Source organism: Eucalyptus grandis, chromosome 7, assembly GCF_016545825.1.
Source record: "Eucalyptus grandis isolate ANBG69807.140 chromosome 7, ASM1654582v1, whole genome shotgun sequence".
Classification (NCBI taxonomy): Eukaryota; Viridiplantae; Streptophyta; class Magnoliopsida; order Myrtales; family Myrtaceae; genus Eucalyptus; species Eucalyptus grandis.
The window spans coordinates 47,087,354-47,107,007 of NC_052618.1; the positions used below are offsets into that span (position 1 = coordinate 47,087,354).

Genomic DNA, 19,654 nt, shown 5'->3' on the forward strand with positions numbered 1-19,654 from the left:
GGCGGAGAGTGATCGCTGGGGCCAAAGGGGCTCAGACAACATGCTGCTCTCGTCTAGCTTCTGGGGTGACAATGGGGGCATATGAAGGAACTGAATTATTGCTAAATGAGGATAACATTCCTGGATCAATGAGCGAATCTTAAGAAGAGGTCTGCGATCACATTTTCACCAAGGGGGGCCCTCTGTTGGCTTGCAGAGATCAGGAGGAGCTTAGTAGGTGAAAGGAGATGCTGCCATAGGGGTGCAATTGTCTAGGGGTGCCACACTTGTCAAGGAGTACAAGTGATTGGAGATTCACGAACATCTTTGATTAGGGAAAGCAAGCAATGGAGTGGTGTGACTTGTTCTGTTGGGCGACGTTGCGATCTATGTAAGTCCCAAGAAGTGGCACTGATAGTTAGGGAAACACAGGGAGGTGACAAAACAGCTCGCAACAAGGGTGTTGCAGAATTGGGTGGGGAGTTTGAAGGCCAACCCATGGCGGTCCAAGGCAGATGTAGCTTAGTTTAGCTTAGTTCAGTATGGTTAGACTCACAACTTTAGGCCCTAATTAGATTAGGCTTTAAACAAGACTAAGAATCACTCTTTTAGAATAATGGTTATTTAGCTTAGGTTAGTCTAATCATGGATTAAAATCAGTAGAGTTAGGCTCACCTTAGTCTAGCCCAACTTTTGGAATTAGTTTTTAATGTTAAGCTCACGGGGTTACTATCCTGACGCTCATAACGAGGTCATGTGGTATTATTTGTCCGATGTTGCATCAACTTTATTTTCTCATACTTTACTCAGAAGTTGTCAGTTTGCTTGAGTTATCAATGTGGCTGCTTTCAATATCTGGATCTTTACTTATCGCACCACTTTATAATAAATTTAGTGGTATTTCCTTTTTTAGAATAGGTTAGGGTTAGTTTAGAATCCTAATGAAAACAAAGATGTTTGCATGCTCATATAGCGGCTTTGAAAGACCTTTTTGGATTTTAATCAACATAACCAACAGTGTATGATCACTTAGACTAAACAACTAGCTAGTTAGGTACCGAAAAGATACTAATAGTAACATTAATGTAATCAAGTCCCTATGCTTAGAAGATCTAGTTGCATAGGAATTGAGAATCTCTAGTTGCATAAGAATTGAGACAACGCTCTCGCATCTTAATTGGGTTCTAGCTAACCCCAACAGGCTAATAACAACTCCTACACATACTTGGGTTGTTAAAGAATGTTAAAATGAGAAATTCAAATGTCGCGCGAGGTATGAGCTTAGGAAATCCCGTAATTAAACTGATGGCCTATGGGCTCGCCTTTTAAGCAATACCTATAGACCTTTTTTTTTGCCTCAACGCATGTCATGGAAAATTTAGGTCACAACATTTACCGTTAAATTATCTTCTAATATCTTCATCATCATCATTATTATATTAAAGATTTTGGCCATAAATGAGGAGTATTTCACATAATAGTATTATTATTTGTTTTTCGAATCTAATCTAACTAATTCCAAGGATTAAAATGAAATATCAAAATCTAATTAATATGAGATTATAGGTATGAGAAATTTATATGAGGGGTTAGACTCATGATAAGGTGACGTTAATAATTTAATATTGGGTAATTGTACTGATGGCATCAAGATCTTTCCAAAACGGGGAATTAATATGTAATCCTCCACATAACTTAGTGGCTACATAATTGCCTCCTTACAAGTACGACACTATATAGCTAAACAATGAAAGACAGACACGCGAATATTTAATTAAGAGAAAAGGAGCAACTCGTAGGCTCACGATGGTCGTACTTTGTGTATATATCTTTTAATTATTCTCATGCAATCGGATAAGAAGCTTGCGATGCGAGCCCGCATAATCCGTAAGAACTTTCACCACCTCTTTGAATCCTCATGTAACCATCTTCACCCCAACTCTCGCCCCAGGAGTTTCGGATCTTCCAATACTTTCCTTCCTCACTCGTCCCATACCCGACCACAAGTACTGCATGGTCCAGCTGCTCGCCACAATCCCCATTGAACACTCCACCTCTGTAGCGTCGGAACTCCTGCCCACCTGCGGCGATTCCGACCGAGACCGGCTGTTGTGCAACTGCCTTCAGGAGCTCGTCCTCACCAGGCTGCACGTCTGCAAAATCTGTGATCTGCGCGGCCTGTTGGGCCTCTTTCGTTGAGTCACAAGTCCCTTCCATCTCTTGGTACGTGTATGTATCCTCAGAGGTGATTCCTTGGTTTTGGATGATGTACCGGAAAGCATTGTCAAAAGAACCGCCCTCGCAGCCATTGTTTTCGGTATCACAATCGATTAGTTGTTGCTCAGATAGTACCGGCAGTTTACCGCTTTTGATCTGCGTGATTCCTTCCACTGCTGCGACTGCTGAGAATGCCCAACAAGATCCTGCATTCATAAAATTTGTTGACATGGTTGTTACCGTTGGTATCTGAATTCTCGACAAAGCTAGGCTCCAAAACTTATTTTCTAAATAGAAGTCAAACTTGATATCACAATTGGATAAATACAGGACGTTTAGATTCTTACCACATTGGCCTTGGTGCTTGATTGGATTTGTGGCGCCTTTCTCCACCCAATCGATGCTCTCAGGAACATCCCCACTCGGATATTGTTGGCTCAATGACGCATTTCTGCGGGACTTCACTTGCTTGGATGCCAAGTATCCCGTGTGGCTCTGAATGAATTCGTCATCAGTCAAATCCGAGAATTGATTGACGCCTAACTTGAAAGTCCGATTCCCGAATGCATTGAAATCCTCAATGAACTGCAAGTGTTTCTTGAAAATCGCCCGGCGTTTGTCCTTCTCCTCTTGGTCCTTGTATGTCCGACCATGTTGGGCCATCCATTGCTCGTGCTGCTCGGCAATGTTGGATTCATGCAATGTGCGGACTTAAGTGGCATGCCATGCCCAAGCGTTAAGAATTAGAGCAAGGGCAACGATGAATTCACTCTTGAGAGAAATGCCATTGCACAATTGTAAGTGTGATTGTGTTTCTCAGTGTAATACTAAGAAGTGGATGATAAGATACCTGTGCTGGACATGAATATATATAGTCTTGCTTGCCATAGCCGTACTGCATAAGGCATGCAAAAAGTCTACGTTAACTGTAAAGTGGAAAATTTGGTTCCATACTCTGCGGAGATACAACTACGAAAGCCGTTTTTGTTGGTAAAAGGTGAGAATTATATTGACTTTAAACCAAAAAGCCGTAAGAAGCTATACAACTAACAAAGCCGTTCTTGTCCGAACATGCGAAACTTTAGGGACAGCCGTGGAGAGCACGAGTGCTTCCTGTACATCATCCACCACCACCACATTGGATAACCGGTGCTGTTCTAGAATTTATCAGATTGCCTCAATCAACTCACACCGTGTCATTCTCCCCCCATAATCTCCTCCGTGATATCTTCAGTGGGATTCATATCTAGCAAGTCGTGCTGTTTTGAGCACTCCATTTCTTTTTCTTTTCTTTTTTAACCCCATTTTTCTGCCGTTTTAAGCAGTCCAATCCTCCATTTGTCCTTTTGCAAAAGTCATGAAAATGAGCGCCATTATGATGTATTATGTACTAACTACTTAGACTTTCTTCATCTTGGAAACAAATGTTTACTGTTAATTCTAGTCGACTGAATCTAGAGATTTTTCTTCTCACCTAAGTGCCTAAATGTAACATTTCTTCCAGTTGAACAAACTCTATGCATGTCAACATCTCATCTGCAAATAATTTCATATGTTAGAATTCAATGAGAGATAATGATGAAGAGAAAAGACTACTACTATCTTGTCACGACCCCGACTCCATCTCTAGGGTCACGAGCAACAAGAGTTATTTTCATGACGTGCCAGGCTCGTCACCGTCCCGATTCTTTTTATCTTGTTATCATGCACATGCAGAAATGTGAATAAACAACTCCTGGGACAAACAACAGCTGGAAGACTAGGACATACATCACACAAAACACACTAATTAATAGTATAATAAGACTTTTACAAGTCATTTCTCTACAAGTCCTCTTTTCTTTTTACATCACAGTACAAGATTTTGATAGATAAGTTTTAAATTTTAGCAAAAAATCTAAATCGACTTTGCTATTTGAAATCACTTATCGAAAAACTGTCACGTGTCACATGTCACATGTGACATGAAAGTATAATTTATTTCTAAGATTCTTAGGGTGCATTTGGGAAAGCTTTGGGGAAAAGCTTTTAAGAAAATGGGTTAATATCCTGAAAAACTCTAAATTAATACATCTGTGACAAATTTACCTAAAACTATTTTTTTTTACCACTAAAACCTCAAACTAGTATACTTTTGACCAATTTACTTCAAACTGGTACACTTGTGACAAATTTACCCTGTTAGTTTTCATTAAATTTTACTGTTAAAATATTAAGTTAAATAACACGTGACAGTTGACTGATATACCAATATGGGATTTTACGCTCCATTTGTCACAAATGTACTAATTTGGGGCAAATTTGTACTATTTTGTACTTAACATCTTGCTTGCTAATTGGGTAGCACATCCCCCGGCCATTATGGGACTTTGTCTTAACACTCCTGGTGTGAGCCTCCATGTTTGAAAACCTTTTGACCGAAAAAACAAAAAGAAATTGGAAGTTGTCATTCACTGTCCCTTTTTCTAATCGCATAAAAGCTCAGTTTTCTACTTTCCTAGGATAAATTTAAATGCGAATTTCGGAAACAGATCACGGAAAGGCAACAGAAATTTTCAGCAGAGCTGTTTCGTAGGATAGGAAGCAAATTGCAGGGAAAGCATTTCGCTCGAAATAAATGCCTCTTGGAGACCTATTCATAGACAAACATTTGGGAAGCATGGCTTCTGTCGGGCAATAAAAGGCGAGAAAAAAAAAAAAAGAGGAGAGAATTAATTAAATGATTAAATAAAAATGAGTGAAAAAAATGAGATGAATAAAAATTGATGAAAAAAGAGGAGTTTTAATTGGAGAGTCCGAAATGCCCACTTTCTTTGCTTGGATTTCAGCCCAGATACACCGAAAGAGACCTATAGCTAGAGCAGAGACCATTCGTTGCATAGATTTGAGAAACTTTTGAGCGTCTAGAAGTCATTCTTTCAGTGATTTCCACTGAATCCTCTCCTGCCTCTACGTTGCCAATCGTTGCAATCATCGGATCGCTTCTCGTCACTGTCAGTTCGACCGCCACGGGAAGCTCTGTTTGCCCTGTTCTTGGCCGCGAGGACTCGAAGCAGGTTATTCGTGTTTGAAGCTTCATAGCCGTTGTTCATCTTCACAGTCAACGCTTCCCAGATCTTCCTTGTGCTAGCTTGATTAGTTATTGCAAGCAAGAATTTCTCCTTACTATGGTAACACTTCAACTAGATCTTGCTTTGTTCTGATGAAGGAAAAAAACCGAAATGGCATGAATTCTGTTAAGATCAAATCAGCTCTGTGGGAGGTGATTTCATTGAGTGCGCACACGCGGGAATCACTTTTCTATGAATTTAGCATCAACTTCGAGCTTATTACACTCCCTGTAATCGTTCGACTTGGAAACTTGTTAGCGTTGTGCACCTGGAGCAATCTGAGTCGGTAACCATTTGACATGATTACATGCGTATTTTACATTTGTTGAACATACTGCTGAATCGCTGTTCTCTGTCTTGTGTTATATATTCCCACGGTTATCAATGGTGGTTGTTGGCGAGGTGATGATGCTGAATCCATGGCCTGAGTCTTGATCATTACATACATCTGCACCAGTTTGCTTCTTGTGTCCCTGCTTGCTTTAATCATGCTGTATATTTATGAATAATAAACAGTTGATGATGAGGTGGAGATTGATGGTTGATGGTCCCACTAGGCAGTGGCTGACGGTGGTGGTTGATGACCGGAGGCGGTCAACGTGGGGGCCTGGTTCAGGCACTCCCCTAGTGACCATCACTTTAGTGATGATAACTGTTCTGTCACTTATTCAAGATTGATTTGGCCACAAAGAAAGTACCAATAACTCGAAATATTCATTCAAAACAAAGTCAATACATGTAATGAAATCGATATGGAAGATAGAGCTTCTAAATGCTTGCTCCTACTAGGGATGATAGTATTGCAATAAAGCATAGACTGTTTGAATCATGCTTGCAAGCGTCGCCACAATAGCTAGGCCTGAAAGAACTGACCATGGGTTGTCATAAAAAGCATATAGGAGTTTGTATGCAACAAAGATAGGCCCGTTCATACTTAAGAGACTCGTTTAAAATCGTGAAGTGCAACTCTAGATAGCTTCCCTTGACATAGAAAGTAGCATTCTTGCACACATCTCCGAAGAAGTATGCAACATCCTCATTGCTCATGCCGTGATTCAGGATGACTTTACGATCACATAAAAGTTGTACATCATTGACTGTGTGAATGAGGTATCCCATGAACGCAGCATAGGCAGTTATGTGCCCATCCCCTTGGCCACACCACTGTTCAAAAGCAACCGTGTTGGGGAGGATCCAATTGAGATCATCATCTATTGTTACTTTTGGAATTTCAATGATGCTGTGCTCGCGGTCAAACTGGATCTCTAGAAAGGTGCTAGCTGCCCTCTGCTTGAATTAAATTCCCACACGACGGACCTCGGAAGCAGATTTGATCAGATGATGAGACGACCTCTTATTTACTGGATAAATGTCTCGTTGATCCCATGGTATTAAACTCAGACGAAATGAATCAAGTAAATGCACTCCTTTTTTAGATTGCTCCGCCTTTCCCATACATTGCCAAATACTTCCGGAAAGCAGCTGAAGAAATGGAAGGCAAGATCGGCCAAGGCCAAGGTTCCTTTAGGAACATTTGCCATTTCAAACAAATCCTCGAGAACAAAGTACGGGACCTGGTTCTCGAGCCAAAGAAGGTCCCGCATAATGGAAGCTAACAGGTATGAATTTTTTAACGAGGGATCAATCTGTATGACCCCCTGCCATTTGACGGAGGAACTGAATGATGAAGCATCCGTCAAGAGCCATCATTTTCACAAGATCAGGTCCACTGAAACGGTCGGTGCTTTCCGAGTAGCACTTCCGAATCATTTCCACTTTCGGCTCCAATGTATCGATGGGGTCTTCAAGTCCGACACCATGTGGTTGAGTTTGGTCCAGCATGCTTTGGAGGTATCCCCATGGTGTTATGGGCCAAAGAGACGATGCGAGGCCGGCAGGCCTTGGCGTTTCCTCCCGCAAGTGCCCGGGGCACTCTGAAGACGCTACATCTACTTTTGCCTGCTGATACAGTCAACAATTTTGGCGCTGCCTCAATATCTTGTGACATGGAAGGCAATAACTGTTGCTTCATGAGCTTGATCTCATGTTTTTGGGCGGGTGCTTGATGACCTCCTCTGTTTTTGTCCATGCCGATTCAAATTGTAGAATCTGCGTGAATTTCTTGCTGGAATTTCAATAGCTAGATAGAGAATCGAAATTCCTAGCGAAAAAAAGAAGAAGAAAGAGAATCGAAAGGATGTCAAGAGCAGTGCAGTGTATCCTATGACAAATGTCAGGGGACAAGCTTGACTTACATGTAGTAAAGTCATCGAGTGCTCATGAGCTGTCGAATGCTGATTGACAATCATCATCAGGCGATAGATCGACCATGAATGTTCATGGCCGTCTGTTTTGTAAAAGAAATGACTACGTGTTAGTGAAAGAGCAAAGCGATGGTGACAACTCCTGAAATTTTTCCCCAGTAGTGGTGCTTTCCTGATACACGTTACTCCTGAAACTGGCCTCCTTACTTCGGCTTTCATGAGAAAAATAATATCTTTTACCTGCCATATACGGTTCTAAGAAAGAAATTGAATCCTTAAGATATTCTAATTGACGCACATACAGAGCTTGTAATGTTAAAACTGTATTATTCTACGCAAAATCGATACTTTTAAAAGATTAGGTTTTATAAAATTATGAAAAAATACATGATTTTACATGTTTTTATTTGTATAGTTTGAAAAGTTCCATTTTTTTTGCTAAATAAAAATATAATTGGGAAAGCCATTAAATTTTCAAAAACTTTTTTTTTTTTTTTGGTCCTACTCGATCCTACTCTAACATACACTCTCAGATTTTTGCCCCGCCTCCTTGCAGGCGTGGGAGTCGAAACCCACTCCCGAAATGAAATCGTCCCCACCCCAAGCCCCCTTGAGAAGGTGAGATTTAAACCCCCCACCTCCCCCTTCAAAGTTGGAAGGGTGGCCACTGGTAGGGATGCGCAGTTCCCGGTTCCTTACAGGTTCCGCTTGGAACCTGGAACCTACCCTCGGATACAGATTTATCATTTTTTGGAACCCGAAACCTACTCGTCAAAAACAAGAACCCGGAACCTACCCCGTCACGGGTTCCGGGTCGGTTCTAGGTTCCAACAGGTTCCAACAAATTTTTTTTTTCATTTTTAGTTTAAAAAAATGGAAATAAATGCAGCAATAATAAACAAACTTGTCATTCATCAAAGAGAATATAACACAAACAGCAAACAACATCTTAGAAGCAATAATAAACAAACTGTTTTTACACTCACGAACAATCCAGTAGTTCGAGCACATGATGGATGAAACGTGCTCTAACAGTGACCATAATTGCTCGTATATATCATCTTCTGGCGCCACCTCTCTAGGGTTATGAGCACCAACGCCCAAATTGTTTTTCTTCACTTCACCAGCCATGATTGGATCAGCAATACCACTTCTGGAGCTTCCAAGATCCTCACCTGCTCAATTAGCCAGGTGCACCCATTAGCCTCTTCCCCTCCAATCATAAGCGATAACGAATGCAATTAAGAAGTCAGACACTATAAGACGAATTCCTCATTCACCACCATTGTTGGCTTAAATGTCACAGGACAGTAAGTTTCCCCATACTCGAGCCATTTAGGAGCTATAAATGGTACTTAACAAATCGACACATTCATATGCACAGAGAAGATGAAAACTTCAGTACATCATGCACACATGAATGATTAAGCTGCTTGAGCGAAACATTTATCCTAACAAAAGGATCTAGCAACATCAAAACTGCCTTATCTTTTGGATGTAATGAAACCAAGAGTCATAGGGAATAGAAAAAAAGACCTTTCCACCCCATTTTTGACAAAAGCTTATGGCCAACATTATTAGCCAGAATCCTAGCCCTTTCAGCAGCCTCTCTAGCAACCTTTGGGCAAAGGCATCATTACATGAAGCCAAAAACCTTTCAAGCTCTTCTGGAGGAATGAAGTCGCCCATGTGATGACCTTTCTTGGCGGGTCCTATGAAACAAAACACAAATATGTCATCTCAACTAAGATGCATATAGCAAGACACAAGAAAACAAAAATAACGCCCGCTCGCAAGGAATTGAAAAGCTAACCTTGAAGAGAAGGAGGTGGAGGCATTTCGTATTTCGATTGTCTAGGTTGTCTCCTCCTCTCCTCTTGGGCAGCCTTTTTCATGTAAAATTCCATCATTGCTATAGGATCTGCACTTGCTGTGGAACATGACTCGCCTGTGTTCAACAAAACTTGATCATACAACATGTTTAATCGTGCTCACTTAAAAATGCCAAGAAAGCATGGACCGCAAAATGTCTCTGTAGCATGTTGCAATTGAACCACAAAGTACTCACATAGATATTCAAATAATAACACCACTCACTAGTCAATGAATTTTGAGTTGTTTCAAGTAAAATAACATCATTAGATTCGAAGACAACCTGAAATCAATTTGATTTAAAGATAATGATTACATCTAACAAGTTTTTAGAATGTGATACAAGGCACCACATTGCATAATTATAACGTAAGCGAAGCAATCAATGGTTTCAGTACATTCAGCTTTTCAGATGCTGCTCCATTTTACTTTATTCTCTTACATACAAACATCAGATGATCATATTTGTCACTTATCTAGAAGGAAGTATATAAGTAAATTAAGCCAAAATCAGATGAGATGGCAAGTGAAACGAATGTGTAATCACCATTCCTATCCGAAGCAACTCTAGAACCATTTGTAGCTTCATACAATGCTGAAGCAGGAGTTTGGTAATTTGAGCAGTTGGCCTGGCCGTTGATCCTTTGGGAGGCAGCATTCGATCTTGACTCTGGTATACCTACTCCACCTGCAAAAGGTAAACAGGAGATTAAAACAACTAAAGAAATTTACAACAAAGAATTCTAAATAACCAACAAAAACAAGAATGAGATAAAAAAGAACTCAGTTAGATTCTGGATGACTTGCAAAGGAATATTCAACCATTTATAGAATGGAAGATGCACTGATAGCAAATAATGTAAGCTGCAATACAGAAATGCAAAGGCACAGCCAAAATGAGCAGTATCAGCCTGAAACATGAAATCTAAAATGCAAAGAAACCACCACATAACTTTCAGGAAAGATCTTCCAAGCACACGTGGTGCAATGATCACTATCCCTGCTTTGCACATATATATCAAACCACTGAAAATTATTCGGCCATGCAAAGCTACAAAAAAATAAAGTTTTCCCAAACAAACTGGGTCTGAATTTGAATTCCCAGCTGCTCATTATATAATGGATCCCGAGATCGTCGTCTTTGGATTTACAATGAATTGTTAGAGTTGTTCCGGCTGGCAAACTGTTACAAATTATAACATGCGTTCTACCCCAAACATCTTCCACACAACTTATGAGCAACAAAGAACAAACAAATATGAGTTTCAAAATGACAGAGAGAGAACACTCACAAGAAGAGGTAAGCGCAGAGGTTAGCGGTGGCGAGGGCGAGCGGTGGTGGTCGAGGGCGAGCGACGGTGGCGTCGAGGGCAAGCAGCGAGCTGTAGCAGCGTCGCTCAGGGAAAGCTCGGAGTTGAGCGAGGGCGCTGCGGGTCGCAGGCTTTGGGGCACGGTGAAGGTAGAGTTGCGACATCGCGGGCTTCAGGGCACAGCGAAGGCAAAGCAGTGGCGTCGCGAGCTGCAGGCGAGGCGCGGTGAAGGCAGCAGCGGGTGGAGCAGGAGCGACGTCGATGCGGGCTGCAGGCGAGGTGAGGCGCGGCAGGGATGCTACTTGGTGGCGTCGAGCAGAGGGCGAAGAGAGAACAGAGGTCAGAGTGTCGTGAGACACCGAGGGCGAGTGTTGTGAGAGTAATTTGGGGCACGGCGAAGGCAGAGCAGCGGCGGTCGTGGCTCAACCCACGGCCAAGGGGGAAGAGCTCGGTTCGGGCGGAGGTGGTGACGATTCGGAGCAACGACGGCCTGGATGGCCGAGCTAGCGGCGGCAAGAGGTGGTGATGGTGGCTTGAGGACAGCGGTGGTGCCTCACAACAGCGTGGACAGCGAGACAACTTGTCGGGCTCAACGGCGAGACGGCTCGTCAGACGAGCAGTGGGTGGTGGGGTTCGGTGGCCAAGAGGTGGTGGTGAGTAGGGTGTGGGGCAGCGATGTGGTGGTGGGGGAAGCAGCAGCCGGCGAGAGGAAGGAAGAAGAAGAAGAAGAAGAAGGGGGTTTGGCCGAGAGAGGGGGAAAGAGAGAGAGAGAGAGAGAGAGAGAGAGAGAGAGAGGAGAGAGAGAGAGAGAGAGAGGAAAAGGAAAAAGTTGGGGGGCAGGGAAGTGACGTGAGGAGGAAAAATGGGAGAAAAAGAGAGAGAAAAAAAGAAAGGGAAAGGGAAAGGGGGAAGATTGAACAAAAGGGGGGGGAAATGATGTGAAGGGGATTAGGTTTTTTTTTTTTTTTAACTTGGCCGGTTCCGGTTCTTATGGGAACCGGCCCCCTTAGGCGGGAACCGAACCGGAACCTTCGGTTCGGTTCTCCCGTTCCCGGTTCTACCCGAGAACCATGCTCACCCTAGCCACCGGGGAGAACCCCAGTGATTTAAAAAAAAAAAAAACTGAAACCCACCATATTCTCTCCTCATTTTAAATTACCTCATTCGCCTCTCCTTTTTCTCAACTATCATCCGGCCCTTGACTCTAGAAACCCACCATATTCTCTTCTTATTTTACTCGCATCAACTCAAAGGTTAGATTTAACATTTAAATGAGCAATTATGTGAAAAGAATAAACTCATAAAGGCTCGTGCTTTTTCCGTTCATTTTTGCACTTCTGATGCCCCTATTACCTTAAATTGATCACACTATCTCTTGCAAGTGCCAGATTTAGATTTTTTTTTTTTTTTTACCTTTTTTCTTCTCTTTCTTTGGAAATTCTGCATTTAGAATTGACAAAAAATATGCATTTGCCAATGGTTTGATTGGATTGTCTCATAATGCAATTACAATTGTCATAATTTCCTTGTCAACGACTAATTATTCCACTTGATCAGCCATACTTTTTAATTTTGTTAATGTAGTCCTAAACTTTTGGGTTATATTTCAATGTAGTCTTTCTTGCTAATTGTCATTGAAAATCGTTGACGTGGCATCTAATCATTGCCGGCGTCCTAAGTGGCATGCTAATGTGGACAATTTATTAATTTCCACATCGTAATTTGCGATGGCTAATGGCAGGAAATACTATATTTAAATATCACGGAATTGTGTAGGACTATAACATAATTAGAAAGTTAAAAGTGAATTGATATTTGTAAAATTTGTTTAAGACTAATTGATAATTTTCTCAAATATTTAAATAATCATTCATTCAACGACACATGTATAAGCATTTTTAGAAAAAGTACATTAGGAGTACCGTAACTTTTATATGATGCTCATTTGAGTGCCTTAAATTTGAAAAATCAATCACTTTAGTGCTATCGGTAATTTGTCTTGCCAGAAAATCTAATGTGGATGTTAGTTGTCCTACGTGATATAATTGGAGCTAACGTGGATAATTAATAAAAAAAATCACAAATAAAAAATAAATCCACGTCGGAATGGGAAATAATAATAAAAATCCATGTAGGAAGATTTGCGGAAAATTGCACTTAAATGATCGATTTTATTCTAATGTGGTATTTAAGTAAGCGGGGAAAAGAGAGAGGTCATAGCACTCTTACTGAACTTGTCCCTAGCTCTACTCTGTATAACTTTTCATGTACAAAAGATATATTTTTAAAATAAGGTGGAGTTCGACTAAAAAAAAAGAAGTTACAAAATAAAAACTTGATTTAAGGTTCTAATATTTTATATAGATACCCATAGATGCATGAAAAACTTTATCCACTTTTCATATTCTAAAGTTACCCATCTCAAATGTGAAATATAAGAAACTGACGTGTCCGGAGGTCAAATATCGGATTTTAATGCCTGTATAGTCCTCGATATTTTCTCACAACCTGCTGGTATTTTTTGAACTCTTTCATTCTCTCAACTATTATCAAAACAAGTTGCAATGGCTTCTTCTAACTTCTTCACCCAAGCTTTTGTTCTCTTTTATAAATAACTGCATCTTTTTTTTTTACCAATTTAAAGAAGTCATTAACGATCTTTTGTTGGAAATGCCCTTTATTTGATCGAGTTGATAGACCATCTCCTCCTTTCAACGACATTTGGAGACGCATTGGAGTCCAACAGCAGCAAAAAACACACCAACATGTTTCTCAACTTTGAAACGTTTCGTTTCATCTTGGAGGCTTGCTTTCACGTCCTTTCTTCTTGCTTCATTTTCTAGTAGGTCTCCATGTAAACATGGTTTTGCTCATATTCTTTGATTGGTTGTCGTTATCGTATGGTTCAGGCACCGGTTTTAATTGATTGTTGGTTTTTCTTAACGGACCTCACTGGTTAGATCTGCAGCTGGTTTATTTTACCTCTTTGTAGTTTGTCCATTACATATTCCTCACGCGATTAGTGCGCTCTTGAACAGTGTTACTAATGACCATCGATGTGATCCATCTTGAGGAATTAATAAAATTTCCAGGTGAAAAGACCTCTGTTCTTGCCTTTTGTTCTGCTTTTGTCTGGGGGTTCATCCTATGGCAGAGAACGTGAAATGAACTTCATTTCTACAATTGACTCGTGAAGAGAGGAATTTCGCCATGTACATATACAGCTTTAATTGTTTAAAGGAAACCATTTGTCTCAGTTGACATTCTTTTTTCATTGTTCTTGGTCATGGCATACCAAGAAAAACTCCATGCTTTTGCTCACGCTTTGAGATTTGCATTTGGTGGATGTTAGGAGGGCAGTCAAATGAGATTGATGAAATCATCAATTTGGTTGTTGCACAAAAGAACGAGCCTTTGATTGAATGAGTCGGTTACAATTGACGCCTTTCCTCCAAGAAATATGGGCTTTTTTCGTCTTTTATTTGCTTATGGAAAGTCAGAAGAAATTTTCTCATTATATGAGAGCATCAGATATCCAGGTCTTGAACCGACTAAGCCTGGAGAAAAGCCGAGGGTGGTCGTTCTTGGTACCTGTTGGGTGGCTTGCTGGTTTATGAAGCGGCTTAATATGAATGTGTATGATGTCGTGTGCATTTCACCCTGAAATCACATGGTTTTCACTCGCCTTCTTCCGTCGAACTTTGGAGTTCCGTTCAGTGGGTGAGCCCATTAGCCGGATGCAGCCTGCTCTTGTGGCAAACCCCCAATTCGTACTTCTATTTGGCTCCCTGCACTGGAATTTGACGCTGACGAGCACGAAGTAAGTCGAACATCTGGCTATTCGGGATCTGCAGCTGGAATTTTCCTCCATGTTCTTCAATTAGCAATTGACAAACATCAGAAATTTATGATATACTGCGTAAACAATCGTCGAAGTACATTGTCCAAGCATTTGCATTTCCTTGTAGGCCCCCGGCTATAAAAGTCCCATGTGCGGTTACCTGGCAAATCAACTATACTAACAAATATCGACATGCATTGTCCCCAGTGTCAGACAAGTTGAAAAGTGTTTTAGGTACATACTATATAGTGAGATAAGGTAGAATTTCATTTCTTCAACATGATGGAACAGAAGTTGCACCTATAAGAAATATCAAATAACACTAGTTGTTCCAAATCCACCATGTTTTTCCCTTAGGATTTTCTCTTTTGCTAAATCCCATTGCTTACCGATCAAGGAACATGCCTACTTGCTTCGTGAGGTGAATCATGTCCAAGAAATCAGGAAGAGGCTTTTGTTGAACCTCATGCTCTCCGAAAATCCAGGTATTTTAATTCTACAACTATATGAATTGCGCTTACAGAGCAACCTTCAAAGTTTCATGAATAGAAGAAGATGCTCATTGTTTTCACTTACAGTTTCTCAATGATTAATGATCTTAACAAGGGTAAGTTGATTTTCTTTCTCAAGCTACCGTCATCTTTTCTAGCAGTTCATTGTGTTGCTGATCTAATGCTCGCTATGCTTAGTCAGGAGTTCATCTTAAAAGAGGCCCGGTGAAAGAGGTTCATGCGAAGAAAATCGTGCTGAATGATGGGACAGATGTTCCATACGCTCTCCTAGTCTGGTCCGCCAGCATTGGACCCTCAGATTTTGTCAAGTCACTTGAACTTCCCTAATCCCGCTGGTGAAACGTGAGGAGAAAAGATCTCTTTTCTCTCCTTTGCCGCTTAAATCAACAACTTCGTGATAATCTCATTTTAGCATTTGACCATCTTCTAAGTAAATGATATGTCCTCTCAACTATTTCATATCAGAGTGTGTTGGCTAATCCAACCCAAAAGCTTAAAGTCAAAGATTGAGAGATGCCGCACACACACATATAAAGAGCAAATAAATCTCATAGTCAAATAATATGTGATCGAGTTTTCTTGAAGAGACGAGGCTAGTGCTTTAGCTCAGATCCAGTCAACCAATCTGACTCCTTTGAAGATTTGTCGCTGTTGCTTTTCGTTTGATCTCCACTCGTTTGATCGACAATCTTCATCTCCTTGCTCTACTTTGTACAAGATGTGGCATGAATCCTTCCCTTTGAAACTGTAATTGGTCATTCGGTATCTCTTTCTCATTGCATAAAGGGTTTCTTTCCTGGGAAATAATATGAATACTGATTTCTGAAACAGGTCGCGGAAAGGAAAGGGAAATTCTTGGAGGAGCTGTTTCGTAGGATAGGAAGCAAAATGGAGGGAAGGCATTTTGCTTAAAAGACATACCTCTAGGAGACCCATTCGCGTGCAGGCATTTGGGAAGCATGGCTTCTGTTGGGCGTTACAAGGCGCTCGTCGATTTACGCCAGTCTAAGGTGCATAACATGCTACCATGCGAAACTTATGGTTTTCTTTCCCAATACCTAGTACTCTCTGATTCATGGAATCAATTGTCGTCACTTATGCAAACAGTCTTTTATGCAGGACGAAGGGGATATTGCACATAGGATTCATGAGCTGGCTGGTTTGGCATTCAGCTTATCTCACAAGGGTAGTCAGCTAGAGGAACAGGTTCTACATTGCAATGAACTGGGCGACAACTTCGGTATGTGGAAGAGACAACTCGAGAATAGGTTGACAATGGTAGAGACGCATTTTATGATGCATTGGGCTCTTTTTTGGGTGGAAAGGTTCATTTATTTGTAACACAAGTATTTAACATGGCTAGTAAAATAACGATGGTTTTGCACCAATACAACTTTTTTGTTGTGTAACTTTGGTTTTATTAGTTATAGAACACCATTTAACCAGCTGATTCGGTCCTTAGTTCCATGAAACTCGGTAGTGGCTAGGCCTAGGGTGGAGTAAGTTCTGGATTCCCGGGCGAAATGGGATCACCGGCTTGTGCTCTCCCTTAGTGATCACCACTTTAGTCATGATAACTGTTAATCCACATACTCAAGATTGATATGGTCAAGGGAAGTATCAACAACTCAAAAGATTCACTAAAAACGTACTCTATATATATGGAATGAAATTGGAAGACACGGCTTTTATATGCTTCCTGCTACTTGGGATGATAGTACTGCAACACGGCATACACTATTTGAATGATGCCTACAAGCGTAACTACAACAGCTAAGCCCGAAAGAGTTGACCATGGGTTGTCATGAAAAGCATTTAGGAGTTGTGCCCAGCAAAGATGAGCCCACTCATACTTAAAAGACTCATTTAAAAATGAAAAGTGCGACGCTAGATAGGTATCAGGGATGTCTATAATAGCGTCCTTCCAGACGTCACTGAAGAAGCGTGCAACATCCTGGTTGCTCATACCGTAATTCGATATGACTTTACAGTCACGCAAAAGCTGTTGAATGAGGCATCCCATGAATGTGGTATAGGCGGTTATGTGCCCGTCCATTTGGCCACGACACTGTTCAAAAGCAACCATATTTGGGAGGATGCAATTGAGATCATCATTTATTTCTATTTGTGGAATTCTGACGGTTCTGCGTTCATTGTCAAATTTGATCCCCAGGAAGGTGCTGGCTTGCCCTTGCTTGAATCCAATTCCCACTCGACGGAGCTCGGAGGCAGATCTAATCAAAGGACAGTATGAACTCTTCTCTACTGGACTGTCTTGTTGACTCTAAGGTATTAAACTCAGACGAAATGAATCGAGTAAATGCACTTCTTTTTATTGATCTGTCTTTCCAAGACATAGCCGGGTCCTAAATCGAAACAGCTGAAGAAATAGGAGGCAAGATTGGCCAAGGACCACGTTGCTTCTGGAACATTCGTTGTTTCAAACAAATCCTCGAGAACAAAGTATGGGACCTGGTTCTCAAGCTGAAGAAGGTCCCGTGCAACGGAATACAACACGTATGAATTATTTAATGGGGGATCCATATGTCTGTCTCTTGCCATGACCCCTGCGATTTGACGGAGAAACTGAATGATGAAGCATCCATCAACAACCATCATTTTCACAAGATCAGGTCCGTTGAAACACTCAGTGCTCTCCGAATAGCACTGCCGGATCATTTCCACTTTCAGTGCCACTGTATTGATGAGGTCCTCGAGGCCGACACTGTGCGGTTGAGTTTGGTCCAGCATGGTGTGGAGGTATCTCCACTTGTGCTTCTGAAGCATCTGCAACTGCTGCTCCCCATGGTGGTATGGGCCAATAGAGACGATGCGAGGCCGGCATGCCTTGGCAATACCTCCTCCAATCGCCTCAGGGGTTCTGAAGATGGTACATGTGCTTCCGCCTGGGGATTCATTCAAACATTGCAGCGCTGCCACAATATCTTGGGACATGTCATACGCTAACTCCTGCTTCATGAGCTTGATCCCATGTTCCTCAGCGGTTGCTTGACGACCTCCTCGATTGTTGTCCATGCCGAGTTAAATTGTAGAATCAACGTGAATCTCTTGCTGGGATTTCAATAGCTAGAGAGAGAATTGGAAGGATACGAGAAGTGTAGTGCAACCGTGAAAAATGTGAGGGACGTGTAGAGATTTTAAAAGGTCATGGAACCAAGCTGGAGCGGCAAGTCCTGGTGACGGTCATATGTTACATGGTCTAGTTTATTTCTGAGTTTAATAATTGAAAACGAAAGAGGGCTCGTCTCACATGAGGCAAAGTTGCGGACGGCTGTATGAGCCGTTGGATGGCCGACGATGAACACGTCACCTGCTGATCAATCGATCATCATCAATCGTGAGATCAAATATGAACTATTGTCAGGCGGCTCTCTTTTGGTCTTCCTTTTCTCCTAAATAGATTATATTTGCTACGACAATTGGAAAACCCATTCTCATAGAATTTTTAAAAACAAATAATCAATTAACTAGGGTTAGTTGTATATTAAGACTGGTTTGAAAAGTTTGTGTATTAGGGAAGAACAAGGACAATAAGCCACAGTAATGACAAAATGTAAGTTGAATTCACACAACACATTTTTTTTAATGGTTGGATATATCTTATGTGATATATTAAGTTATATACTAACGAATGATAAACTAAATTAGAGTATATATAAATTTGTTATTGTGGGCATATTTATCTTTGGAATTCTCGAAATTCCAAGAGTAACGAACAGACCCCAATAAGGAGACATATCCAATACAATTTCGTTAGGTAATGGCATAGAAAAACGTTCCGAGTCAGTTCTCTTTGTCAAGGATGTACATCTAGGGAATTTTGCATATGTCCCTCAATTCTCCATATCTCTCTGAATCATACATGTATCTCTTGGTTACGCATTTCATGATTGATTATGATTGATATAATATTTTATTATTTTATATAGTCATATCATAAAACCTATAAATAGAAGGGAAAAATCTCAGAAAAGTTTTAAACATTTTCCATAGTACCAATTTAGTCATAATCCTCTTAATTGTATCAATTTGTTCCTAAATTTTTTAACAAGCAACAAGTTAGTCATTTCTACTAATTTTGACCGAATATTGCTAATATGGATGCCAGCAATCCCATATGACACAACCAGTGTTGATGTAAACATTTTTAAATAATTTTTAAATTTTTATCTCTTTTTTTCTCTCTGTTTTTTTTTTTTTTTTTTACAGGACAACCTCACCAAATTTGGGGAGGCCAACCCTTGCCCATGCTTGGTCGGCCTCAACAAGCATCATTGACCCTCGCTTAGGCTAGGGTGGCGTTGCCAATGTTTGCCCTTGCCCTGATGAGGCAGACCCTTGCCAGCCATGGCCATACCGGCCATCAGAGGAAAGAGGAGGGAAGAAAAAAAGAAAAAAAATGATTGAAAAATTCAAAAAATTTAAAAATATTATTAAAAATTTCAACATCAATGCTAATCATGTTATGTAGTACAACCAAAGTCCACATTAGTAATATCTTACTAAAATTAGATGAAAAAAATTAATT

The 19,654-nt window shown here is 40.8% G+C and overlaps 2 protein-coding genes and 1 pseudogene across 2 annotated transcripts; 1 reads left to right on the top strand and 2 right to left on the bottom strand.

Moving 5' to 3' along the window:
* Positions 1 to 15,432, top strand: part of LOC108959543 — a 31,735-nt pseudogene extending 16,303 nt beyond the window's left edge.
* On the bottom strand, positions 8,453 to 9,978 carry LOC104445271 (SURP and G-patch domain-containing protein 1-like protein). Its single transcript, XM_039316527.1, has 3 exons — positions 9,384 to 9,978; positions 9,107 to 9,282; positions 8,453 to 8,745 (listed from the first exon to the last, which is right to left on the bottom strand). Exons 1-3 carry the CDS (start codon positions 9,547 to 9,549, stop codon positions 8,686 to 8,688), a joined length of 402 nt encoding a protein of 133 aa, XP_039172461.1. The 5' UTR covers positions 9,550 to 9,978; the 3' UTR covers positions 8,453 to 8,685.
* A 1,971-nt stretch (positions 15,433 to 17,403) lies between the features above and the next one.
* On the bottom strand, positions 17,404 to 18,141 carry LOC104447267 (UPF0481 protein At3g47200-like). Its single transcript, XM_039317866.1, has one exon. The coding sequence runs from the start codon at positions 18,139 to 18,141 to the stop codon at positions 17,404 to 17,406; it is 738 nt and encodes a 245-aa protein (XP_039173800.1).
* Positions 18,142 to 19,654: the final 1,513 nt, after the last annotated feature.

Bases quoted from the DNA above. Each gene is read 5' to 3' on its own strand.
- LOC104447267 (XM_039317866.1), bottom strand. From the start codon at position 18,141: ATGGACAACAATCGAGGAGGTCGTCAAGCAACCGCTGAGGAACATGGG.
- LOC104445271 (XM_039316527.1), bottom strand. From the start codon at position 9,549: ATGTTGTATGATCAAGTTTTGTTGAACACAGGCGAGTCATGTTCCACA. The intron at 9,283-9,383 runs GTTAGCTTTTCA...TTTGTTTCATAG, and splicing joins TCCACCTCCTTCTCTTCAAG to GACCCGCCAAGAAAGGTCAT. The intron at 8,746-9,106 runs GTCTTTTTTTCT...CTAATTGAGCAG, and splicing joins GTCAAAAATGGGGTGGAAAG to GTGAGGATCTTGGAAGCTCC.